The sequence below is a fragment of the Nesoenas mayeri genome, assembly GCF_963082525.1.
Source record: "Nesoenas mayeri genome assembly, chromosome: 24".
Lineage (NCBI taxonomy): Eukaryota > Metazoa > Chordata > Aves > Columbiformes > Columbidae > Nesoenas > Nesoenas mayeri.
This window is the reverse complement of record NC_137546.1, coordinates 1,691,341-1,718,627: the sequence shown is the minus strand read 5'-3', so window position 1 is coordinate 1,718,627 and position 27,287 is coordinate 1,691,341. Positions and strand designations below refer to the sequence as shown.

At 42.9% G+C, this 27,287-nt stretch overlaps 1 protein-coding gene across 1 annotated transcript; it reads right to left on the bottom strand.

Moving 5' to 3' along the window:
• Window positions 1-1,439: 1,439 nt before the first annotated feature.
• On the bottom strand, window positions 1,440-19,062 carry NADK (NAD kinase). Its single transcript, XM_080358646.1, has 12 exons — window positions 18,925-19,062; window positions 15,537-15,750; window positions 12,431-12,514; window positions 9,403-9,532; window positions 8,765-8,873; window positions 8,449-8,534; window positions 8,054-8,156; window positions 7,492-7,643; window positions 6,411-6,510; window positions 6,096-6,253; window positions 5,689-5,771; window positions 1,440-4,657 (listed from the first exon to the last, which is right to left on the bottom strand). Exons 2-12 carry the CDS (start codon window positions 15,707-15,709, stop codon window positions 4,510-4,512), a joined length of 1,326 nt encoding a protein of 441 aa, XP_080214772.1. The 5' UTR covers window positions 15,710-15,750; window positions 18,925-19,062; the 3' UTR covers window positions 1,440-4,509.
• Between the last annotated feature and the right edge of the window lie 8,225 nt (window positions 19,063-27,287).

Here is a 27,287-nt window from a genome sequence, read left to right as displayed (position 1 = left end):
TCCAATTTAAACCTCAGATAATTATTTCTCATACCAACAGCACGGAGCTGCGATCCACGTGTGCTGTGAACGTCGCCGTCACGTTCCTCTCTCGATATCTCTTTAACTTGCAGATACTCGTACACTGCAAAAAGTAGTTAAATTAGCTTATTGCAGCTTACTATGGACACTTACAAGGATGATCTCCAAACTTCTATATTTTTTAAATTTTTCTCATCCTAGTCTTCTAAACGTGAAACAAATCTATTTTATAGAGAGGCCAGTGGCGGCAGGAAGAGGTTAAAGGTGTGGGCAGCCTGCACACAGCTGACACCACCGAGAGAAAGCGCCAGAGCAGCAGCTGCTGCCTCTGACTTCATTGCACCGAGTGACCACCAAGTGCTGCTGAAACGGAGAAACACAATGAAGCGTATTCAATCCTTGCCCAAAACGAGCAGACACGCAGCAAGTCTCACCCAGAGCAGGATCAGTAAGTGCAGAAGGGCCGGTCAGAATGAGCTGAGCAAAGCGCCATGTGCTGCGCCCCTTCTGTCTTCACAGCGAGGGGCTGCCCGAAACAACCGCGGCATTGCAAGGGGGAAAAGTTGTGAGTACGTTCAAACATTTATCTCCCCCAAAGCAGAAATGTATTGGTATGTCTGGGAGAACTATCAACCTTTGTATTTTCACAGAGTCATGTTCTTACTGACTATGGTTTTAAGTTCCTGCGGAAACCTGCCTGTTCTTTTTCACAAGCTCTTGAAGGAAATAGTTGTGTAGATAAGAGCTCGTGGGCTGAACCCGTGAAGGTTTCTCCCGTACGCAATCCTGCCACGGTGCACAGCAAACCCCTCGGGCCTGCTCTCAACTAAAGCGCTTCATTTGTTGCCCAGTCATGCTAATCCTGGACACAGACAATCATTGAACCAGCTGGTTCAGACACCCAGCTGCACATTTGCTGGTAAAGCAGCAGCTTAATCCAGCTAAATCCAAAGCTACTCATCGTGGGTTTTATTGGTATTCGCCAATGGAAGAGGAAAACATTGGGAGCAAATCCCGCAGTACCGAAGCAATGGAAGCTCCTGCTCTACACGTCACCAGAAATTCCCCTCAAAAGCGTTTTGCAAGTTTTCCTCAGGATGATGAGTAAAAGATTTCAATTTTAGGTAATTTGCGTGAATTCTTTACATAACACCTGATAAATACCTGAACATTTCCCCTTCTTTGATCCATCTCATTTCCCATGCCATATACAAAGGCAGTGACACAACGGCCCTTTAAACTACATTTGCAATCTGTATCCTTATTATCTGAGGTTATCTCAGTTTATTGCCCTTATATATTGTTTTCCTCTCATTTTCCTGCTCTTGGGCATTCAAAAGGTGGTTAACATGGCCCAATTAGTCGTACAGAAGATTTGTTTCCACTTGCACCGCAAATCCAGCTTCAAACAAGCCATTGGTTTATTCCTATGCAACAGGTGCTGCTGCCCCACGCAGCAACACCCACCCTGGACATTCATCTTCCAAGCACGTAACCACTTCATTTGATATTCTCCACAGTCAAAATGCTGCTTTGCAAGTCCAACTTTACAAAAAGATTTTATTGAAAGGATTGAAAAATATTTGTTTTCAACAATATTTAAAACAAGTTGTCAAAGCGTTAACAATATGTAACAGGATTTTTCCTCTTTTATCTCGCACTACATCAGTTGTTAAAACTTCCAAAACTCTCTATTAGAGAATAACTTGAAAATTAAAAAAAATTCATTTCCAAGCTTCCATTTTGGCCCTTTGAGAATGGATTTGTAGGTACAGTGACATTTACAAAGCCTTGGATTAGAGACGCTGGGCTCAATCAGCAAAAACCTATGTTACTAGTACAGTTTAAACAAGTTACTCTGATTAAGCTACATCAGCAAAACGAGCTTTTCCTGCCAATAAACCCAAGTCTGTGTGACTTTTTCTCCTGCAGTTCCCCATGCTCTAAGCAGTTAAATAACTCGAGGGCTGTTTAAAGCTCCCCAGCCCGCTTGTCAACTAAAGGCCTTGGAAAGTGACTTTGCACCGTTAGATAAATTTGTAACGCATTAACACAACTCGGGCTGCGTTCGGATGTAAAGCAGTTGGTGCAATTCGAATCAAGGCAGTTTAGGAAGGAAAAGCAAAGGCGGGAGGTGACTTCCCTGCCTGCAGCCGGTCCCGGAGCTCTCGCTGATCCACGTCTGGCTGTTGTCAAGCGGGAACAGTCGTACAAGCAAAACCGCAACAGCTCAAAGGCAGGAACGCAACTGCAGAACGTGATACGGTTAAACACAAGCACTGATCCGGATCTAATCTAAAGGAAGGAGTTCGGTAAATCCTGATTACAGATCTCATAAACGATGCACTCTGGAAATTAAAACTCGGCGATTTAGTCAAGAATAGATTTGCTATTATAAAAAGCATAAATAAAAAGTGCTGAAGATAGTTTTACCTTTACAAAAAATACTAGATAAGGCTCATGAATCATTTCGCCTCCCCTCCGCAAAGCGATTTCCACTTCCTCGCGTGCCTCGCATTCCGCTTCTTTTTCACTTAACACCACATTTACACGGCCGTGACGCCCGGTACCTCTTCTCAGTTATTGCATGTTTAAATAAGAGTTTCAAAGCAAAAAGTCTGACACTCCTATAGTTCAAAGAGTAAACAGTTATTAAATAACTGGATACTCCCCCTGGGAAACCCATAAGCAGCTTCAAAACAGTAATAAACAATTACTTCCAATTCAAGTGAAAGATAAAAACCCAAAGCTCTCTGGATATTCTCCAAGATCCCACAAAGTTTGTCTATTTAGACCAAATCAAAGCTGTATTCTATCTTACAAAATTTACAAACTGAGTATTTATATTGACACATTTTCATTGTGATTTGTATCATCAAGCAAGAATTTGCTTCTCTTTGATGGAAAAGTGCTCTCACCTGGATTTAATAAAATTAGACAGACTAGGGCAGCACCCAGAATGGAAGAGACGTTATCGAAACCACCAGAGGAAACAGGTCGGGCAGAGTTTGGAAATGGATACGTTTCCCGTTACCACTTTGGACCATATAAACTACGTAAGACAATCATGACAAGTTCAAGAGCTTCTCACTCCCACAACCCACCTTAATCAGTCAATTAGTTCCTCCACAATATGACGCTACGGTCTTAAATTTAGCAGATAACGTCCACTCCTTTAACGACCAATGCAGCAAGACTTTGCTAAAGCTTGGATAGTGTGACCACGAGACTGCACCACAGAGAACAGAAATGTAAACATTATACGTCGCTTTGATATTTTTCAGTTAAAGTACAGTACAAACCCTTTTTTTTCCCCCAACCAGGTTTTTTGTTGAGTTTTGTTTTTTTTCTTTCATAAAAGCACATACAATAAAATATGTACATAGAGAAGTTAGAAACATTTGAAAGCATCTTAAAAATGTAAATAGGAGACTTAGAGTATCTTGCGTGTGCTGAAGGCACCGTTGCTGCTCCGAGTCGCTCGGCAGCACAGCTGGAAGGCGCCTCTGGAAGCCCAGGGCATGCAGGGCCTGCCAGAGGACGTTCTTTGCTTCAAGACAATAGCAGAACTAGACAATGGAGTAGTAATCAAAGTCCAGATTCTTCCCGAATGCTCTTTTTTTCACTTTATAGTCTCCAACGCTACCGTTTATTCCAGAGAATCTAACACAATTAAGGAAAAGAAAAAGCAACAGATTGATGTTGCCACCGACAGGGCCTGTGGAGCTCCAAACCAGCCACATAACTGGAGATCACTGTACTAACCAGCCCGGCCCACGCCAACGCTCACCCGAGCTATCTGGGGGTATTCACACAGTGATGACAGCCGAGGGTCACACACTGGGCAAATGGCCATAAGATATATACATGTATATTAAAAAAATATAATATATATTTTTTTTTACTAGTTCCATCTAGTCATAAAAAACATTCTTCATGAGTGTTTCTTCACAGTGCGTCACATTCGCAAGGAGAAAGCACTTTAAGCGCTTCATGGGGAGCTGTTCTGGGCAGGACGTGTTGAAGCTAACAAAGAGGAGCTGCTCTTAGAGCCTTTATATGCATTGCAGCCTTAAATCGAATTGCGAATATACCAAATTAAACAGACTATTTTAATGCCATTTTTCTACTGCCACTTTTCTATTATGTAGCTACATTCAGCCTACCATGTTATCGGTAAGTTACAGGTTACAATCAAATCTACAGATGTGGTTGGCAATACCAATCAGAAATCATCCATTTTCACATTGCTCATTGAAAGGAAATTCAAATTACAACAACCAGAGCCTAATTTCTTCCATTCCTACCCTGGGTGGGCAGGAATTAGCACAATAATTTCCAGACATCAGCAGATCAGACAGATATAAACTATCATCATTATATATGCCTGATGGTGACCACACTTGTCAGCCAAAATCTTGCAAACCCAAGCGTATAGGAGGGACACCGCCACTCTCCATTCCCAGCAGTCTCGTGAGACGCAGACACTCAGAATTCCTCTTCTTCAACAGCAAAGTTGTTTTGCTTCTTCCGAACATTCCAGTGTAAACACTCGGCCAAGCTTTCAAACCAGTCGCTCACAGGATCTCGGAAACAGATGGAAGGAAGGGGATAGCAAGAGGTAGTGATGCTAATACTGCAACGACACAGAACACCTCCGTCAGCCAAGGGCGGTGAAGAGCAACTTAAAACAATTACCAAAAAATCTTCTATAACACAGCTACGATCAGCCAATTCATACAACAGCAAGTTTCCATCATCAAGCAATAACCAAGCCTGCAGGATCACCTAAAGAGGGAACACAGGGCTTGGAATTGCGAACAGACGCGCTGTGGACAGCGTTTGTTAACACTGAGAACACTGAACCCAGCCCACGATGGCCGGCAGGCTGGTGCTGCTCGTCACACCAACAACACCAGGACTAAGGAAAGTGTAACAGCACTAAGGAGCCCAGAATCTAAGAAAGGGCCAAATCTGATGTTTCAATCATTACTGGCCTCCTGATCTATTCTATAGATCTTTCAACCTGAGATGAAATTGTATTTCAGCTCAAATGCAGTGTCACACCAGCTATACATTCTCCTTCCTGGCAACTTGTATGGGCCAAGAGAAAAAAGAATTCACCCTGAACAACAAGTCTATCAATCATATATCACACGCTTGCCTTAAATCACCTCCCATTAGGACAAGCCAGCACATTTTGCATGTAAAACATGAGGAAACTTCACACGCCGCATTCTGCTTCCTCATGGCAATAAACAGCGTCACAAGTGACCACAACTACTGAGATAACAGAGTTTAAACCATGCGGCATGATTCGCAGCCACTGCTCACACGCAGCTCCTGTTGGTAAACCAGGTTTGCGTCTTCTCGGACTCCTAAGATTTCTCTTTACGTTAGATTTACAAGTTTTTCTAAAGATGTGTCCATCTTCCTTGCCAAGCATGCAATGGTCACATGTTTGTGTTTTAACATGTCACCTGCTAAAATACTCATGTTAGAAACTAAATACTTTTAGGGGTTTGTGCTGTAAGCCATGTTAGGTTTTATAACAGCTTGTCTCTTCCCTGCCAGCAACCCTTTTGACAGCCTAAACAGAATGAGAGAAGCACACAAATCAGTATTTTCTATACTTATAGAGATGCTACAATCAAAAAAAGGCTTGACCTGTCTCCATGGCATATTTCCTGCCTCTTCCTTCCGTCAAAGGAAACCCACGCTGTGTTCCTGGCGTCTGGGGAGAGCATGATCTGAAAAATCACGAACACCACTGGTTTACACACACTTCAGCAGAAACGATGTGAAATTGTATTAATCAGAATGTCAAAGTATGTATTCCCGTTTTGCAGAATGCTGCGCAACTACAGCCCAGCAGGAAGCGGGGTAAAGTATCCTGCTAGTTAGGGGATTATTTACAACAAATCTGCATTCTTCAGATTTGATCTGGTCCTCCTGCAAACGAAAGGATGCAGGAGACACGCAGCATTTCCCAACCTCTCCCGCTCTGGTCACGTTCATGTTGTCATTACAAAAGTCTTTAACTTAGAAAGAAAACCAACAAAACAGAAGCGAACCTTGAGTTCCACGCCGGCAGGAACAACAATAGGTCTGAAAGACAAGGAGTGGGGGCAGATCGGGGTGATCATGATCGCAGGAACGTTTGGGTGGATCATAGAAGCTCCTGCTGCAGCTGCATAGGCCGTGCTACCGGTCGGCGTGGAGACAATGACCCCTGTGAAAGGAGCAACAATTTCACCGATGTTAGCACTACAGTCACGCATTATTTGAGATCTTAGGCCTTCAGCAAACTCCACACAAGAAAATCCTCCAGTAAAATAGCAAGTCTACACATGAGCTGACAGGCAATTGAACTCGAGCAGCAGACTCACCGTCTCCTTGCACTGTTGTTATCAGGTGTCCATTCAGAAAGACGTCTACGTTGGAAAGGTAAGAAGAAGGACCACGATCCACTACGACTTCATTTAGGACCTGTCAAGACATCGAATATCACACACTCGTCTGCTATTGCTGATTTGCAACGTCATGAATCACAAGCCAAAACGTGCTTTCCAGACCTTGGGCAGGTACTAGATCAGCAGGAATTTTTCAAATTAGACTCTACACTTCTGTCTTATCAAGTGCCAGCTGAAGTGGTTTTGTTAAGAATTATTACTTACTCATAAAGTGCAGGGCTTTTTTGTCACTTGTAAAAAAAAAAATCTTTGGGATATCCCGCTTTAGACCTACTGCTTTGTTTTCAAAATAAAAGGAAAATATCACTACAGAAAAGTACAATATTAACACTTACAATTACAGAAAGTAATGATGTAAAGCTCTTCATTATTTACAGAATCACAGAATGTCAGGGGTTGAAGGGTCCTGGAAAGCTCATCCAGTGCAATCCCCCCATGGAGCAGGAACACCCAGATGAGGTTACACAGGAAGGTGTCCAGGCGGGTCCTCCTTCTTGCCCTTTTTGAAGACTGGAGTGACATTTGCTTTCCTCCAGTCCTAAGGCACCTTTCCCATTTCCCAAGACTTGGCAAAGATGATGGAGAGCGGTCCAGCAATGAGCTCAGCCAGCTCCCTCAGCACCTGCGGGTGCATCCCATCCGGACCCATGGATTTATGGATGTCCAGATTGCCTGAGTGCTCCCTAACCCAGTCCTCATCAACCCAGGCAAACTCCCCCATTGTCCTGCCTGTCTCTGGGGCCACAGGGGTGGGGGGGCTCCTCAGGACAGCGCCTGGCAGGGCAGACAGAGCCAAAGAAGGCGTTCAGTAACTCTGCCTTCTCTGCACCTTCTGTCAGCAACCTGCACACCTTGTGGATTAGAGCAACATGCATCTATTCCACACTACTGGGCTAATGTAAGTAATCTAGTGAAAAGGGGAAAGTGATAATAAAACAAACACAAAGCAATTTACAAACTGCACATTAGTGGTTTTTTGCTTGTTTTGCGCTCTGACCTGATATTGCATAATTTGCTTGCCCACTTCTTTCTCTATATTTGCCGACACTACTCCATTCTCTTCTATCCCATTTTGCACTGTGGTTTTCTCCCTGTGCTCTTTCACCACCTTCACCTTGAGCCTGCTCCGCAGAACGAGCGCTGCGTTGCCTGCAAGCCAAACAGAAGGGAAAGTACAAAAAAGCTATGGCAGGATAGCAAGCAAAGCCCTGTATGACTAGCAAACTATGAAATGCCATCCGTCTATTGCCCGCGCATTCAACATTCCCAATTTCGGTCACAAGATAATCGTCTACATTTGGTTAAAGCTCAAAACCCACTTTACTTTTTCACTCCACGCAGGCCAGAATTGTTTCTCAGCTGTTTTCCTTTACAGAACAGCACAGAAAGCAGCACTGAATGGGTCAATGCGATACTTTTGTTAGTTCAGTATAACAGTTCTTGTGACTCGATCTTACGGGACAACCTAAATGAGTTAGTTAAGAAAATGTACTAGTCTTGGAAAAAGCTACAGAAAACGTCACGAAAAGAAGCACCACACCTTGTCCCCTTAAATTTACCTTCTATAACCTGAGTGACTTGGGACTGAAAATTCTCAAAATTAAATGGAGTAAGAAATCCAAGGGATCCCAGATGAAAAGCCATAACGGGAGGGACACTACCCTATCAATAAAGAAAAGAATTTAAAAGCTACTGAATAAAAGCAATTCATACTTCAACTGATTGCCTGTAAATAGTTTGACTATTGATGTCAACCGAGCATAATAAAAACAACACATTACATACATTCTTTTCAAAAGGTATAGGCTTGATAAAGAAAAAGCAATGAACAGCAAAGGACAAACGCTCTCCTCAATAACAAAGGAAAAACACATCGACAAAACGAAAACCCCACAACCACCAAGTACTTCAAAAATAAAAGAGCTCTGTAAGTCTATTGCCCATAAAGACCAACCTGGAAAAGCGAGGAAGCATAAAGTAAGGTCCCATCTCCTCCGAGGCATATGATAAAGTCTATCTGATTGGAGATATCATCATAATCTACAAGCAATATTGAAATACAAGATTTTAATTAAGTTTTATCAACAGCCTTAACTTCCTACCATAAATTAAGTGCAGCATGCCAACATTCACTCACAAATATAAAAACACAACTAAGATGTAACAACAAAAAGCACATTAATGTAACAAACCTAACCCAAGGACTAAGGAAACACCAAGACAAATAGGGCATACGCTTCAAGTTTACTTTCAAGGAATTCTTACCGTACCTTCTCTGAAGGTGCAGAATTTCTTCTTCACTGGTCCAAAATTATCATCATTAGCTATAGCAGGGTCTTCCAATACCTTTTTTTCTACATACACTATCATGTTGTTCTCCTGAAGAGAGGTAAGAGAAGCTTGTTAACAGCCTCTTAAAATGACAAAACATTTGACTCTCCCCATAATTTGCAGTAGTTTAGAACACATGACTCATGTTTTACACAAGTGGGCTACACCTCTTGGTTGTGGCATTTCATTTTCATTTTGTGTGGTCTAATTCTAATGAGAATTTCGCAGCATGCACAGACCATCTAATAAATTAAACTAAACTTTGGAATATAGATTACATGATGGAGTCACATTGCTACGGTTGTTCAAGGCTTAAAAGATTACGCTTCTTATATCCCACCCCCTGTCACAATAGAACTGCAAATAGAACAAAGGGAAATTTGAATTCTTCTTTTTAAGCTCTGTACTTAAGTACTGATCTTAAGCTCTGAAACAAGTTTTACAGCTTCCCGTGGCAACAGGTGAAACGATATGTTTGAACTTTACAATTCCACACACTGCACAGAATCAAGAACTGAACCCAGCTTGGCTAGAAAATGTTTAATTGTGTCAGAAAATGGAATGCAGATGTCGTTACCTCGGTAAGATACACACAGAGCTCTTTGAAAGGCTGCAGCAGACTGGCATCACGGATCTTTTTAATAACGAGGACGCTCTTGGGAGGTTTGTTCCACGTCAACCGCTGGCTTGCTGGATCCTGAATGTGCCTGGAGGACAGAAAACCGGATGGTGTTACTCTGGGAATCCCCATCATAAACCTCACGGGTAAAGGACTCAGGAACCCGTGCACTACAATTCCACTACAACAGCGAGGCAAACACTACAGGTAGGTACACATACCGAACTTCTGTGCTAAATGTCTTTAAAACTCTAATCTATATATGAATTTCATTTTAGTGTTGATCCCCAAACACGTTTATTTGCTTAGAGTAGCACAACTACTACTGTAAATTAATCGGAAAAATACACTTTTAAAGTCTTTTTAAACGAGTGTCTGCCTGTTGGCAGGACAGCATTCTAAGACTTGGGAACATCAACAACTAAACATAGGTACAAAACTAATTTTGCAGCTTTCAAGAGTGCTCACTGACAGAAACCTCATGTTGTAGCTGATTTGAGAACACTCGGCTGTATTTTCCTTCTTCATTTACAGCTGCTTCCAAGCTACATAATTCCTGGTTGTGTTTCGCATATTACGAGCACCCCATCCTTTTCCATACAGTGCAGGTATAATCCATAAAGCAAAGCAGATTAGTGTAAATGCTGAACAAGCCCAATTTACAAAGAGATTTGGATTTAGCACTTCAAGGGTTAACATAAAACAGATGACGATGCTGGAGGTGGAATTACCTGCTCATTTTATTTTCCAAAGTGCCTACATTCTACATATAAGTACAGTATAAGGCAGTTTTGAAGACACCACACACAATCCCAGCTATCGCCATGAATCTGAGATGGCTATGACCAACCAGCCAAACTAAACTGAATATAAAACCACCCCCAAAACCATTTCCAGATGATCAGGCTACCATCTGAATCTGGCCAAGAACTAAAGATTGCAGTGCTGGCTTGCACTGCGTCAATCTAGAACTAATAGACTAACAGGGACTCCATTCAAACAACAGACAGGGTGCCTGTTTCAACCACACTCACCAGCTCCATGTAGTTCTACAAAATGAAAAGTTATTCGTAACACGCTTTAAGATCTTCATGTTTCTTTCCTAAAGTCGGACAAACGCAACAGCTCACCAAAAACAATAGAGGCTGAGGCTTTTATCACTTAGTAATAAGCTGATATCTCAAAAGCAAACATTTTTTATGATTTTTTTTCTTTCTGTTGAAGTATTTCAATCAGTCCAAACAAAAAGCCGTGCGGCTTTGCAAAAAAATCCTTTATTGCAGATCTTCAAAGGCCAGATTTCCAAAGAAAAACCCCACTTCAAGAGTTTCAAACCAGGTATTTCGCCTCCCCTTTCCTCCGCAACACAAGCACCTGATTCTGTTTTCACTGAGCAGTTATTCAGCTCATCCGCTCATCTTGATAACAGTCTTCAGAAAGCAGGTTTTTCAATACAACCACCAGCACTTGCAGACCTTCACTAACTCATGCTCATACATAAAAACAACTCCAGTGAAGGGAGTTTAACGTCTCACTGACCGTAGAGAAGAAAAACCCAAACAAAAAGGTCTTGCTTGGTTTTAGAAGCCGCACCAAAAACCTCAGGTATTGTAAGAACAGTCATTTACAATTCGTTCTTCAAACAGCCCATTTTCCCTCCCATGACCCGTTTCTCTCCAGCTATTCTGAACACGCAAAGCAGATTGTGCTCAGCACCGCCCGCACCTCCCGCAGGCAGGGACCTGGACCCTGCGCTTATAAGGATGAAGCTGGTCCAGCCCACGGGGAGGAGCACGATCCCACCCCGGGCTGGGCTTCCCAAGAACCACAGCACCCCCAGCGACTTCACAACCCGCAGCCACAATAAGGAAGTTCAAATTCACCGTAAACCGTGAGATTTCCGCCACACCTTGGGAGGAAAAGTCAGGCTGCTCCAGCCTGTTGTGAGGCTGTTGCTGGCCAGGTAAAGATACAGGCAATAAACACCTGATTCAAACACTCTACATTTAACTGAAAGTGAAATAAAACTTTTTAAAAAGACAAAAATAGAGGCCACTAACATGGTTAATCTGTGGATCTCTGTGATTCCTCATCTGACCAAGTCAAATCACCATTTAGTGAGTATATAATACATGGGGTAAAAAGGTACGTTTTTATACCATCCAGCCTACAAAATTATAACGTTTATATGCCTGCAAAGCAGAAACCAACCCTTATTTTCACATTAAATCAATCAGCAGCCTAAAAGCAAACTTGCCTTAATGGTATTTATACACGTAAAGCGCCATAGATGAAATACAAAAATTCAAGCTACCAGCTCAAGCACATAACCCCAGAGCGGGAGAGGCTGTTGCAGATTACACAGAACCGCTGCTCCGCCTGTCCTTGTGCTGTCCGTGAAAATTCGGGTTCCTCTGTCATTCAGAAACACTGATCATTACATATGACAAGTTGAGGAAACAAACAAAATGCTACTAATAGCTTTGCCATTTCAGAATGAGATTGCTATATGTGTTTAATACACATAGCAAGTTCACTGCCAGTTACAGAATCACAGAATGTCAGGGACTGGAAGGGACCTTGAAAGTTTGCAGCAAGCACTCCAACCAGCAAAAGCACTGTAAAGCCATACATAGAAATACTGGTTATGTCCTACCATCCCTTGGGAATAAAAAAACCAATGACATTCAAACCATACAATAGCTTTCACCATGCAGATCAAGCTCCTGCACGTGTAACGAGGTTTTCCTTGAGAATAAGCTCAGCAGTGCCATCTACTCTCTCAGAGTGACTTTCTAAATGGGCAAAGTGTGACAAAAACAGCGGACCAGTTCCGGCAATGCCAACCCCACGCTGGCCATCATGTGACATGAACGTCTCTAAATATCATGTAAAATGCAAACAATGCTGATTAACAGGTGAATAACGGCAAAGCAAACTTATTGTATAGAATAAGCATAATACCGTTCATTTCACAAGTACTTACATAATCGTTTTGGGATTTTGCAGCATACAGGCCTTTGGTCCGAATGTGGTCACTGGGCATGGTCCATGCAAGGAGCGTGTTCTCCTAAAAATAGACACAAAATATAACCAATAAGTAAAAGAATGTGATGACAAACAGGGTATAATTAGCTCCCCAACCAACAAAACCACTTCTTTGAAACAGTTGCACTCGGCAATTAATTAAAATACGAAACATAAGCCAGGGCTTTTGTTTATATAGCGTAAGCACTTTCTCTTCCATAATGTTTTGGCACACGTTAGTTTTTGCTGACAACGAGCAAGCGAACAACTAAGCACACACACATCAAAGTGAGCCCAAGACCCTTGTTTTCAGGCCATGTCCTCAGCCAAACAAACCTGCAATGACTGTCACTTGTGTCACCAGCAGCTGTAAAGGATTAGTCTGCATCCGTTCCTAAATGACACCAGCGTCTCTGCTGCAGACACCATGACCACGATACTTTTATTTTCTATATTTCCTGAAGCACTACATCTTACCTAAGAGCACATCATCTTAGAACAGGACACGCAGAGTGGCTACACCTGGTATAAATACACATAAAATAGCTTAACGTGTGCTCTTCGTCTCGGTAAGTTACAGTAACGTGTCCAAACGAGGCTGCTCAGTGTAAGTCTTGACAAGCACTTCCCATGAAATCTCCACCACCAAGACAACACCTTCTGATTTTTCTGGTGATCAAGCAACAGAAATGGTGGCCTGATCACTGAAATGCTTTCTTGCTGTTTAAGTCTTTGCACTCGATAAATTAATAGAATGCAAATCCTCCAGTTCTAAGGTATACAGAGACATATATCTGCAGTACCAGGCTTTAGTTCATTTTATTACATACTAGGTTGGGTCTCCTTAGTTTTTTGGTTTGGTTTTTTCCCCATTACCCACATTTGCCTTTTATAGGTTACATTTAAAACAGTCCCCGCCTCTTTCCACACCCACAAACAAACAGAACCCAGGATCTTGGCTGGCTATTTGAGCAGAGCTTTCACTAACCATCAACATTTATTTCTGGGTACCAAGGGCTGAGATTAAGGCAGGTAGAGACAACCAAGAGCTAGAAAAAAAAGGCTCATTTATTTTCCATTTATTTATGTAAAAAGACCTAAGATGATCTTCATCTTCAAACAGACAAGAGCTCCAAAATGTCATTCACCCTCAAACTCCAATCCCACCCGGCAGACAGGATTACCCCTGGCTCTAGGATGAGATTTTCTGAGCAAGCCAGAACTGTTCTGCCTTGTGTCCCTCCCACCTCCTTCAGCAAATCTCCACACAAGAATAAAACTTACTCAAGTCATGGAACTGCTGGAACATTATGTAAATGCTGCTCGAATTATTCCATTAAAAAGAAGGGGGAAATATGCCTTTCCTGTGCTTAATTCAATTACCACAGGAACTGGTAACTGACCTACTGCTTGGCAGTTACAAATCACGACTGCACTGCCTTCTATTGTGTCTATTATAAAGTAGCTCAGACCAGCCTGATGACTCACTCTTAATACTTACAAAACATTCAGAAATCTAATAAAAATCAAAACCAGACGACAGATTAAAAATATATTATTAAGGAATAATAGCAACATCTTATTGTCCCATATCTAATAAAATATGAGTGTGTAACATCTGAATTCCAATAATGAAAGTGAGTATTTAATTTGCTACATTGAACACACGAAAGTGATTTTTGTTTTCCAAATATTTTTTTCATCTATAAAACCATGCATGTCTAATCCAGTCAGATAAGATTATTATTAAGTGTTTTATAACGTTTACCTTATTTATATTAAAACAGAAAAATGAGCGAGGACGGACATAATTAGAGATGAATGTGTGTACCAATATGTGCAAAGGAATGGTTAAGTCTCTATTGCTTGTGAACAATTACACTTTAAATAGGGACAGTTAAATAACACCTTGGCAACATCACCTCCCACTTCTTGCTCCACCCAAGGCGCTCGCAAATAACTGTCTTTTTTGCAATATTTACAATGGGAACAAAGATCACAAAATCAAAAGTCCTCTCCAGGCCGCCCACATGACGAGAGCAGCTGGATTAGAAACTTGGCTCAAAGAGAAGTGGGTGTTTTCCGCACTGGGAAACAACCTGCGAGCACAAACTTACCTCGTGCTGCCTCACGTTACCACACAACCTGAACACTCCGGTTTCTAACGACCAGCACTAGAGCTCTACCTAGAGCATTGGTAAAACGTCGCACAAGTGTCTCTAGTGTTGATCGACTCTTTTTTGAGAGCACGAACGCCGCAGATGCGCGTTTTGACAGCTCTGCTCTCCCTTCACTCTGCACTCACAACCTTTTGAAGTACGTTTTAAGAACCCCGTAAAAGCAGCTTGTTGAGTAAGAGGTAAAAGTTCTGCCAACTAGTTAAAGATCTGGAACCAAGAACAAACCTGTTCCTTTCTTGTGACCTGAGCTACTATCAAGCTATGAATTAACACCGCTCAGTACAAATATGTGTATATTTTACTTCTGGAAGGTACGTACAGCTAGGCTGAAATACAACAAACATCAGAGCATCCAAAGTCCAAACCTGCCCCAAACCCCTGGGAGCTGAGTACCTGTGCACAATGAGCTCCTTACATTTGAAAATTAATATTTTGTGTTTATCTGCTTATAAACAATAACCCTCTAAGCTTTTATACGAGTAACGTGCTGCCTTGCTGAAGCTGTATATGCACATACAGAAAGTTGCTAAAATATCTAAAAAAAAAAAAAGCACTTTTAAGATCCACCACGAAGCACCGAAACAGAAAGCAGGTCTCACAATGGCCAGAACATATTTCCATGCAAGTCAGTTCAGAGATGACCACCCACATGGCCTCTTCAGAAAATGAAGCTCTTTGCACAGCATGGACCGCAATAGAATCACTCAATAACCACATCCCTCTCTATTTACTACAACAAAACACCATTTTTATTTCTCTTTTCATCACTTGTCACAGCTGCAAGACCACAGTTATGTAAAAAGAGAAGCAAAAATTAAAATCTGGGTAATTTTTAAAATATATATTCTTAAAGGTAGCACGGATAGGAAGGAGTAAGAGCCATACCGGAATTCCTTGGTGCTTCCCAGGGCTGGTGAAGCAGACAAACTTCGTGACTTCGCTCGTCCCCGGCTCGTATTGCTCCACTCCTCATCATCATGACACGTTGAGCAATGATACGCAGAATCGGAGCTCACGTCAGCCTTACCGGGACACAGTTTGTCTCGATTCATCTCCATACTGGAAGTGAAGGAGCCTCAGCGAGAGAGAAATTCAATTCCTGTGGAAAAACACCAGGAGAAAGGGGATTGGGAGAGGAAAAATGTCAGTATTAGCAAAGCTAACAGAGTGAGTTTTAAACACCAAGTTCACAGACCAGAATTAAAACACGTATGTTCCCAGGTTTAGAAGAGGCTCAATACAAGGTTATCTCAAGGCCAGCACAGATTCACGTCTCCGGTTATATACAGGATAAAATAAATTTATTCTCAATACAAAAGAGGAAGAAAAGCTTTACATAGACTCAGGAAAAAGAATAAAGTCTCCTATTGGACTCTCCTATAAAATATTCTAAGCTATAACAGCAAAAACCCCATCAAAGTGAGCAAAAAAATAACGCAATAGAGATAACCTTAACAAAGTTTAGCTCTTCGCAAAAACGAGATGAACAGAGACAAAAACAAGTTGGAGGCCGATACCAAAGTTCTTAAATCATTTGTGACAAACTGGGGAGATGGTCCAAAACAAACAAGACGAAATAAGGACAAATGTGCAGTATTCCACAAACAATCAGCACAAACAGCTGGCTAGACGGCAATTTTGCAGAAGTAAAAGAAAAACCAAACCCAAACTTGAAATAACCCTCCTTCCCCAAAAGTGCTAGAAATCCCCTATGTAAGTTCTCATCGTTATTTGAAGCAAGTAGGAAGAAGCCGTACCCTGCAGAGAATGGACCGTAACTTCATTATAACCATTATAGAGGACACGGCTCTGGAAAACACCCACAGAGTAACGATATCTGGCTGTAAAGGTACCAGAGGATGACAAGCTCTGTAATTTTATAGATCCTTAATCTCACAGCATCCAAACTTTTAGATAACAACAGCGTCAATAAAATGGAGTTGTAATTTTAGAATGAGTGCTGGCTCATTACTAAATGACACAGAACCACCACCTAATCAAATTAGAAAATACTCTTGCTCCTAGTATAGATCATGCTTACCCTAAAGACCTCTGCAGAGAGGTACAATTGCTGCCAGCCATTAATAATTTATAAGACCCTGCACTTGCAAAGGTATCAATGTTTAGCTCTTGGTTACTCATCGCTCAGTATCACCTGTGGCCGTGACTTGGGAAATAGTAATTGCAAAACCTCTGTAATTTTTACAACTAAAATTAGAAAAATGTAACTCCATATTTAGACAACTTTAAGCTCAATATAAATTTTGTGCCAGCTGATTTATGCACATAATTACTCTTGATTGTGCAAGCACGTATGTAAAACCTGATCCAATATAAATTGTTTTCATTTGTATTAGCTTTTATCACGACCTCACCAAGGTTCATTAATACATCTCTGGCTGGTTGTTTCTGAAGCAGCTACACAAACGAGCTATTCGGTGTCTCTGACTGGAAAGGGTCTCCCAGCACCTGTGTGTGCATGAGGAAGGTCCTTAAATGGTTTGTTCTTTAAACCATCATCTAACTACCACCATTTTTACTCCAGAAATGCCAGACTTTGTTTGAAGTATTTTCATCTGACGGATGCCACCAGTCAGGAAAATCAGATTAGCACAAACATGGGAGTAAGACGGTGTGCAGACGTACTAAATACAGCCTAAGAACTTGCTATTCCTTCCATGTAATACTTTCCAACTCAGGATGTTTTAACTACAGCTTACTGTTTAATTAACATTCCCTCACAAGACCTCTATTAAATAAGCAGATCTGACATAAGGACAAAACTATCACTGAGCAGCTTCCAGGATTGCATCCAAAAAATTTAGGCACATATTAACAAACTAGCGAAAAGGCTGCTCTGGTCTCAGTAAAAGTATTTAGATGTTCAGAATGAAGGACTATTGAGACAGTATTAACATTGTGGTAACACAATTCTAAGCTTTCGTTTCTACGTAATTCACATCCAGGTGGCCAAGTACGAGTTATGTGCGTTTGCACCTTGCAAAGCCACCTTCTCCACTGTTTGATTGCACTGAATAGCATGCAAGGAAATAGGATCTTTCCCTGCAAACAGCTACACGAGAAGCACAAGGCTGCAAATCACCAAGCAATTTAGATTTGTTTTCTTAAATAAGCATGCTTGTGTTATTTTGTAACAAGCTTTTTCCTCTCAAAAGCATTGCCTCAGATTGTCGCAATTATTCAATTACTGCAGGGTCACCCTGACCAAATACTCACACTACTTTTAAAATGCCTTCAAGACTGCAGCATTTCTACTCATTTCTTAGAAATTACATCAGCCATTCAAAACTCCATCTTGTATTAGGGCAGGAGGAAGATGTTATATCCAAAAATAATGCCACTTGCCCCTTTGCTACAGACCCGCTTGTTTAATCACATAATGCTGTGGAGACTTTTTATTATTACATTTTGCTGAAGAAAGCACTTCAATAGAGGTTATACCCCTCTGACTCCATCCTGAAAGCACTAAACCTCCTCTCAGCCAAAAAATGAAGGAACAACTGTCTGGGCTTGACAAACCTCCCTTCTTCGGTTAGTTTAGAACTTCATATTCTAGTGTGCCCGAGGAAACAAGAACCAAAATAATATTTCATATTGAAATGTAGCAGTCTGACAGAGGTTGAAGTTTAGTGGCGTGTTTTTCGATTACATACTCCAGTGCTATTTCTACTAAAAACCAGACAGTCTGACTGTCACATGTTTAATATCCAGGGAAAACAAGTCCATTTGTTAACCCTTCTGCTTCGGAAACGCTGACACACGTAAGATTCCAAGGAACAGGGATTAGTAACCATTAATAACGTAATAACATTAATATCGCTGTCCCTTTAACCACAAGTGTGGATGTTCAAACAAACGAGGAGGTGGATCCCACACGCTGGGGGTGCGAGCAGGGAGATCGCGGGCCAGGTGAGGTGGGTTTACCTGTTGTCCCGTACGGAGATGTCCGGGCTCAGGGCTCTCAGCGGGGGGCACAGAGCCCCGGCTTTGCCGGCGCCCCCCGAGCCCCGCGGCGGGACCGCCAGCCCGCGCTCCCCGGTGCCTCAGGGCCGGGCCGGCCGGACCAGCCGCCGGGGATGCGGCCGCCGCGGTTCCCGCCCCGCCTGGCGCCAGCGGCCGGGCCGCTCCACCCCGGGCCCTGTCGCCGCAGAGAAGCGCACCGGGGACTCGAACCGGGGCTCCCCTGGACAGCCGCTTGGCACGGCCGAGCTCCCCCGGGGACTCCCCCTCAGCACAACCGCCCGCGACTCACCCCGGCTGCTCCCCGTCCGGCGGAGCGTCCCCACCCCTGCTCCCTCAGAGGCCGGCGCGCCGGCCCCGGCGGTGGTGGCGGCGGCCGCGGCTGCTCCCGGGCGGTGCGCGGGGCCGGCGGACCCTGCGCGCCTCCATCGTCCTCTGCCCGCCTCCCGGCAGCGCCCGCCCCGCGCAGGGGCAGCGCGCATGCGCAACGGCGCCGCCCCGACTCCCGGCCTCGCTGCGCATGCGCCCTGTCACCCCCGGCTGTTCGGTTTGTTTTTGCAATTAGAAATTACCCAGAGAAGGAATTAAAGCCCCGCAGAGGTTTGAAAACGTGTTTCTGTCCTCGATCTGAAACCGAATTTTGAGCAAGGGTGGGAGGAAAAAAAAAGAAGCGTTTGTTTTCGGTGCGTGTGTTGTATTGAAATCATCAGGAACTTGGTCACAAACTTCAGCAGAGGCAGCAAGAGGCTCCTTGTAACTGCGAACAAGAACACGATCCTTCCCGTTACCAAAATCGACCAGGTTTTCTAATTTCTACATTGCATTTTCAACCGTTCTACTTCAAAGAGCTCCAAGGTGCAGCTCACTGGACTGTCCATGGGGCTAAACCCAGCGAGGGGGAACGAGTGACACCCCTGGGGAACGCTGCCATTCGGGAGTTTTTATTTTCCTCCTTCCTTCATGCAGAAAATGATGTTTTGAGGAAGCTGGGGAGCTGCAAGGAAGCGACAGCCAGTAACTGGTGAGACAAATTGACAAAGAGGAAGCAGTTGCTACATCTGGGGAAATACCGCGGGTAACGTTACACCATTTCATAAAAAGTGCAGTATTTTGTGTCGCAATTGCTCTTCCCTCCTCCCTCCCAACAATGTGAAGAGCCTGACCTGCATTGATTGAGGAACCAGTGCACGGTTCTATGAAGCCAACACTACCTTGGAGACTGAAATATCTTTCAGGTGCTGACAGAGATGTTCAGGCTGTAAAGAGACAACACCACAGGGCACTAGGGAGGAACGTAGCACTGATTTGTTCAGAACCAAAGCATTAACCTTCAAAGCTGCAGTAAAACAGCATGTTCAGCAGAGAGGAACGATGTTCAGATGTGCCTTTGTCCTGTCCAGACCCAGTTCCTGACTACAAAAGCTACCCCAGGAGTCCATTTTCATTTCCGCGCACTCTTGGGATGAATTTTTCCAAATTCATTAAGGTGAAAGAGATAAATCGCCACTAGAATATATTTGCTGTTAAAATATAAACATTCTGAAGTGGCAGGGTTTTTTTTCCCCACGCGTAGTAACTTCATAGAGTTGCTCAACGTTTTGCAAGAGGCACAAACTCAAGAGCATGATGAACACTTATCCCCATTAACTGGTGGAGATAAGGCTGCTAATCAGCTGAGCCTATCCTATTTATAAAAGAGCTGCGGTTACAAGAGCAGCTCTGAGCTGCCCAGGTTGAGCAGCGACCTTGGAAACTCTTTTTGCTGCTCTGGATGAACGTAACAGGCAGTAACAGCCCAGCCCTCCTCTATGTACTGACGTGCCACAAGAAATAGAAGTGTCTGGTGTCACTTTTGAGCACGTCCTCCCTCACACCACGGCCAGGACGGTGCAGCTCAGCACTCTCACCCACCTTGTGCTTCCTTCCTCCCAGGGAAGACACTGGGGAAAAATAAACATCAGCAGTAACCTTGAGAAATAAGCATAAAAACCTGCTGCTTTTTTCTGTTAAGGGTCTCAGGTCTGTGAAATATAATTTGACTGGCTTTAGATTAACATATAAAAGATAAGTTAACAAAAAAGCTCTTGCTTGTTCAACTAATTGCGCAGAAGAGCAGTGCCTGGTACAGAGAGGCTCTCTTCAGTCTCCAGCTACAGCCCAAACCCACCTCCAGCAGAAGCTATTTCCATCAAACCGGAAACAATTAACTAATTTTCTCTATTAGCACCTAACAGCGTGGAAGAATGTAGTTCTCACCTCTCAAGTTTAATTTCAAACAGCCTCTGATGACTCAGAATTCCTAAGAAATCATGAGAAATAAAAACCTACTGCAGAGTTTGAATTCTGATAGAAACGGTGGCTCATGAGCGTGGCAAACAAGCCATTTCTCAATGGCCACACACTACAAAGCCATAGACGGACAGAAATGTAAGCGACAGAATTGCATTCGTTATTCAGACTGATTACAAACACCTCCAGTTCCATAAATGTCATTATCCCGATTTTCAAGATAAAGATTTAATTGACTTGCACAAGGGTTAATAAACCTGCGGCACAGCTGAGATAAGCGATCGGGAATGTTGGCGTGTGGCCCCACACAATCCACTTGACAATATAGATCGTCTTTGATAATGTCAGGACAGGACTGAGAGCCTGTTGGCAGCCAATAAAGAAAACTTAGGGAATAGGGAGTGGAGAGATTCTGGCAAAATCTAATGTGTGAAGAGTAGCACCAAAGTGCGCACCCAGGACTTACCTCTCTTTATCCATCTTGTCAAGACCGTAATCTCACTGATACAGGACATGCCTCTTTGCAGGTCCCTGAGCAGCACGCTGTCCATGCTTTATGGATTTCCAGTTGCTATCCTAAAACAAATAAGAGTTAAAAAGCAGGTCTGCTGTTCATAGGAAGCCTTGATTCTCTTTAGGAAAGCAGCTTGATTAGTTGGAAAATTTAAAAGCTTCTAGTTGCTTCAACTTCTCCGGAGAAGACAGAACTGCAATTGCAGTTGCTTCCTGCTCCCAAGCCACCAGTGCTCCCAACATTTGTGACACGAATGTAGAAGAGACCTCAGAACCTGGCCCTATGGAATTCTATAATAGTTCTCTCTCAGTATTTCAAGGAAAACTGGTCTATTTGTATCACCTGGGCTGTCATTGGAACACACTCCAACAACATAACAGCTAAAAGGTACTGAAATTGCAACTTCAGCTACTAGTTGGCTGGTGGTAGGGAAGGGAGCTGGTTGTTTTGGGCCCTTTACTTGCCAGAAGCCACCCAAGTTAAATATCTTGCTGTAATAACGGAGGAAGTTGGGTCACGAGCTTTCATAACTGCCCAAACTTTGAAAATAGCCTGATGAGCAGCAGCAAAGAAACAGGATGAGAGTTTCTTTACATTCGATTCCTCTTTGTTGTCATGTGTTATTCAGTCACATTGCCATCTGGAGACCATTGCGCAGCTACAGAATGATTTTAGATAGCGAGAGGCACAAGTTCACCAAATGGGATGAGAAGTAAAATGGCCAAAGCCTGTTCTTCTGAAAACAGAAACATATAAAAACAGTTGGTGTGATCAGTAGAACACAAATGCAGAGGAAACCAGTCTGGGATCCAAAAGCCTCAATGTAAGACAGGGTTAATTCTGAATACAAGCCTTACATCACACCCTGCTCACTGTCACAAACAGAAATGGAAAGAGGTTCGTCTCTGCCAGCTACTGGGTCATTTGCATTAGAATTCTCTATACCCCAGCATTATTAATATTCTTCTTTTCATGTATTCAGCTCCCTTGTCTTTTGCAGATGCTCAGATCACAGATGCATTTGAAAACCCTCCCGTTCAAAACCTTTGTTCCAGTTCTCAGAAAACCACAGAAAAAGGTGAGGGAGAAATAAATCCTTTTCCTTTGCACAAAAAGGACATCTACCTACCAAATACCCTGTATTAAAAGAACAGCCTGCTCTATAGTTAAATGATCCTTTTTCTTCATAGAAAAGAGCAAGGTAATTTTTCAGATAAAAGAATGACACACACAAGAGATCTGCACCTGCGTGTACAATAGCTTGGGTGCAATTACTGCCCTGCTGCCTCAGCCAGAAGGCTCAGAGCAGCTGTGCCCCAGCGAAACCCTTGCCCTAAGACTAGAAAAAGCACCAGAAGGAAGCACCGGACTTGTTCTTGGGATGACTAACTAGCTACACTTCAGCGCCAAATTTACCTTCCCTCTTCATTCACAGATGATTTCCAAAATACGGTGGTCAGGCAGCTATTTAAAGAAAGAAGTCATCCAAAATAACATCCTTTTATCATACCATCTCCCATCAGGCCTGTGTCCCCACCTCATTTGCCCAGGTAACTCTCTGTTCCTTAAAGCCTGTGTTTCCTTTTAAACTGAGTAAATATATTTTAGTTTCCTGTGTTTGCTGGTTTCCTCCTCTACTGCAGGACAATAAGCTTCCCAGCATTTCCAGTTCTGGCACTACTCTGCACTAACCTTCGAAGATCTCAGTGAGCATGGCTGGGTCGTGATTTCACATCCTGTTTTGTCTCTAAGCGTTCACCTGTTGTGAGACAGCAGGTTAGTTATTCAGCAAACATTTCAGTAATCAGTGATGTTTATTGGACAACTCCTAATCACAGGAAAATGGGGCTCGGTGATACCTCGATAGGTCACACATCGCTCTGCCCCAAGGCAGGAACAGTTTTATCCACATCACGTCATCTACCAAAACTGTTCCTAAGGTTCGCTAATGGAAGAAACACTATAGCAACCTAAGGCTATATATTTCAGTGGTACTCATAACTATTACATTAATAAGCTTTTCCTAGTGCAAGACTTCTTGGTACATTCTGAACTCCCATTGCTTTTTGATCTGTTCATCAGGGACACGGACAAATATTATATCTCATTAATTCCAGCAGCCTTTTACACATAAACTTGTGTTTCTTCTCAGTCTTTTCTTTAGATTGAAACAATTCTATTGTTTAAACATACCTTACATAGCAAGATATCTACACTTCTGGTATTCTCATTGCTGGATATTTTCCAATTTATCCATGTTTCCTTGCAGAACAGCACCTGAAACCGCAACCATTACACTGTCTGAGGAGCTACCGCTGCATCAGAACCTGCACAGAGGTGGGCAGGGAGCACAAAATCCTCCAAACCAGGAAACAGCAGCTGTAAAAACTGCAGCAGTGCCCTCTAGCGTTTATGCGATGGTGCGAAGTTCTTAATTGAAGTTTTTAATTAAAGGTGAACTTTAAACCAAGCTCAGTAGCACAACTGACACAGCCTGTGACAGCAGCCTGGCCAGACGGACGCAACTCACCTTTGGGTCTTTTGCAGGCAGTTCCCTGCAAGCAGTTCTTAGGAACACACCAAAGGTTGGCTTTGCTGTTCCTTTACACATCAGCTGCAAAGATGGAGAGTATGGAAGAAATAGTATTTCCTCACCATACTTCATATCTATAAATGAACATAGAAGGTTCAGGCAAACAGCATGTTTTGCCGTGGCATCTAAGAGAGAGAAGGATGCAGAGAGTTTGCATTGTAGGTTTTGCAAAAGAGTGTTGTCTATAACAGTTTTCCCTGACAACAGCAGCTGTATATCCCCAAATGCTATGAAATACAAGTCCAGTTAGAAGGTCTCAGGCTAAACTGGGCATCAGCACCAGTTGGCACTAGAAGCTGCAGCCTGGGACAGACTCAGCAGCCAGATCCACTGGACTTCAGGTGGTTTTCATGCTCATCATGGGAAGAGATCCTGCAAAAGGCAAATAGATCAGTTATATTAATTTGCAAGATAATGCCCCAATATATTCTGTGCAAGCATAAGTGTGTCAGTACACGGGTCCCTATAGGAATAATTCACCTCACCAAGTGACTCAGAGTTGAGAGCATCATGTTACTCATATCCAAACTGCTATTTTCTCCACATTTTAAACCCATTCTCCTAACATGGTCAATTACATGTTATTAATTCATAAGAGCATAATATTTTTTGTAGATAGGAGTTTAAGGGGGTTTTTAAAGGCTTTTTTTTTGTGAATAGAAGTTCAAGTTTTAGCTCTAGCCATTCTGAAAAGGGTAGGATACAAAGTAGAATCACTTGCAGACTGTTTCACCAGTGGATCCTAAATAGCACTGGCCTAGAATGGAAGTTGCTGGCTTTGTGACATGGAAAAGCGGGGAGAGGAGAGGAAGGAAAGATCCCAGTAACTCTCAGATGTGATGCAGCTGCCCTGTTACGTAACTTCTCAAAGAGCCCAGACCATTATTTTATGGTCTGGTCTTCCTCCACAGAGCTGAATTTCCCTCCTGCAAAGCATTAAAGCCTCTCAAACAATACCAAGCAAACCAGGACTATCATCTGAGCAGGAGGAACAGGCTCATAAATCCACTTGATATGATTGCAGAGGATGTCCTGTGAAGAACTCAGCCAAACACAACTCCTAAGATTCTCTCTCTCTACTAGAATAAACTGTAAAATTAAGAATATTTGTGATTTATCTGGCTTACAGCCTGACGTATTACAGTTGATGTTTCCTCCAACAGCACGAGAACATCACGCTAATCCCACCCTGATCCTGTTGCCATCTTTGCTGCTCGCTCATGCGATTCCGCGCGGTGGAAAGCGATGGCAACTGCCCAGATTCATCAGCACGAGCGGATGTGGGACAGGAAGAGCGAAGGCACGGGAATATTTTCCTCGTGGAACAGCGGAGCGCGGGCCAGGGAGCCCGTCTGTGCTCCAGTTTTTGGCGGAGAATGAGAAGTTAGCCCTGTTAACTTGAGCTCTACAACTCAGTGAGGAACTTTCACGTTTACCAGGATCAGCGCTGAGGAGGGAAAACTGCCTGGCTCCCATCCGGCCTTTCTGGTTAAGTTACTCTTGGTGTGTAGAACTGTGACAAGCTTCAAAGAACAAGAATGATCCTTTCGCTTGCGAAAGTTTAACCTTCAGTTTTTATAAGCTGTTCTTTGAAGTCTCTCTGTTATTGCTCCATTTCCTGCCACCACGTGTGATGCTATCACTTGACTGAAATAAGACATGGGAGGAGTGAGACAGACCTGCTCAACAGAATCATTTTCTTAATTTGATCATCAATTTTCAGAAATGTCGCTGGCACCAGCCTGGCCAAGGAATCTCATTTTCCTCCATGAACAATCTGAGCTCTTTGGCCTTCATTCGCCATTCAGTAAACCTCATACCCTGGGCAGTTCTTTCACACGACTTGACTGCACGAACCGGGGACGAGACTCAACAAGCTTTTCAGAACGCAGTGGGTTACACACACATCTGATGAAGTAGGAGATGAAATATAGAATTGTTCAATTAAGTGATGCAGTCATCCTTGGAAAAGCTCCCAGATCTCTCACTAGTGCACACTGGTGTCCATCACTCCTAGAGCTGTCATTCCTTGAATACTTATTGTTCATTCAAGAGCTCAGATCCCCACTAGGCAAAGAACAGCAAAGCATGCACAGGGAAAAAAAGTGCAAGAAAACATATTCCAAATATTTTTGTTTGTTGTAAGGAGAAGACTGAAATAACCTTCCATGGAGCAAACTGTAAACTGTACCTAGACCACTTCATCCACTGTTTAATGTCCTCTGGGTACTAATGTGGTATTGTGAGTAGCTTCAGTGAACAAGAGAGCACAGTGCAAAAAGCCTTGTGGTTATAAAGCTTAAGTAACTTTAAATGTCAGATGTTGCCAACCACTCACTCTGAATCTTGTCTTGTTCTTCCCATTGGATTAAGCACCAGCTTCGGGGAGCCAAGGGTGAAACCTGGCTATTCCTATTGGACCTTATTTCAGTTTTGTTTATAGTATCACAGGAAGTAAATCACTAAAAACAATAAGGAGGCATGGTGAGAAATCAATGGAAGTTTAGATAAATATATGCAGTTACATATTATTACAGTATGACTCACTCTGTCAAGCACCAGCCAGTGTAGCAAAGGATCTGCTGCTGCCTACTGGCTCTTCACTCAACAGGAATCCTTAGTTTGCAGAGGAGACAAAAAAAGACAAATTAGAATCCTATAGATCTTAAAGTATGTTTGCTTTTGTAAACAGCGACTTGGAATTTGTGTGATGGTTCTATCAGATATAAGAATAATATCCATGGTAGCAATGCTCATTTCCAGTGCAGAAAGGCACTTCACCGCTGGATAGAATTAGACATCAGAGTCTGATCTCTGCACAAATACCTTGTCAATCAAAATATCTTCATTAGAAACTCCAGATCCCACTTCCTACCTAAAGCAGAGGAGGGAGGCTGAAAAGAGCAAGCACTTGGGATTGAGTTGTGACATGGGGTGTCAAAAATGTTAAAGAGAAATACTGGGGGGGTGGGGGGCGGAGAGAAGTGCAGGGAATTACTGAAGCTTTTCTAAAGAAGAGCTGGATTTCAAGTTGCCTAAGAGACCCTGCTGCAGTTCACACTGGCTGATTTTAACCTCGCCACCTCTGCCAGCTCAAGTTTCTACATCAAAATAATAGGGGGAAAAAAGGCCCTATGAAAGTGAATATTAAGAAAAACTTGGTTTGTTTGTAAGTCTTTCTGGAAAAACCAGAACATCTGCAATGAACTCTGAGGATGTCTGAAGGAGGGGTGAAGTGTACTAGGAACACACTGCAGCC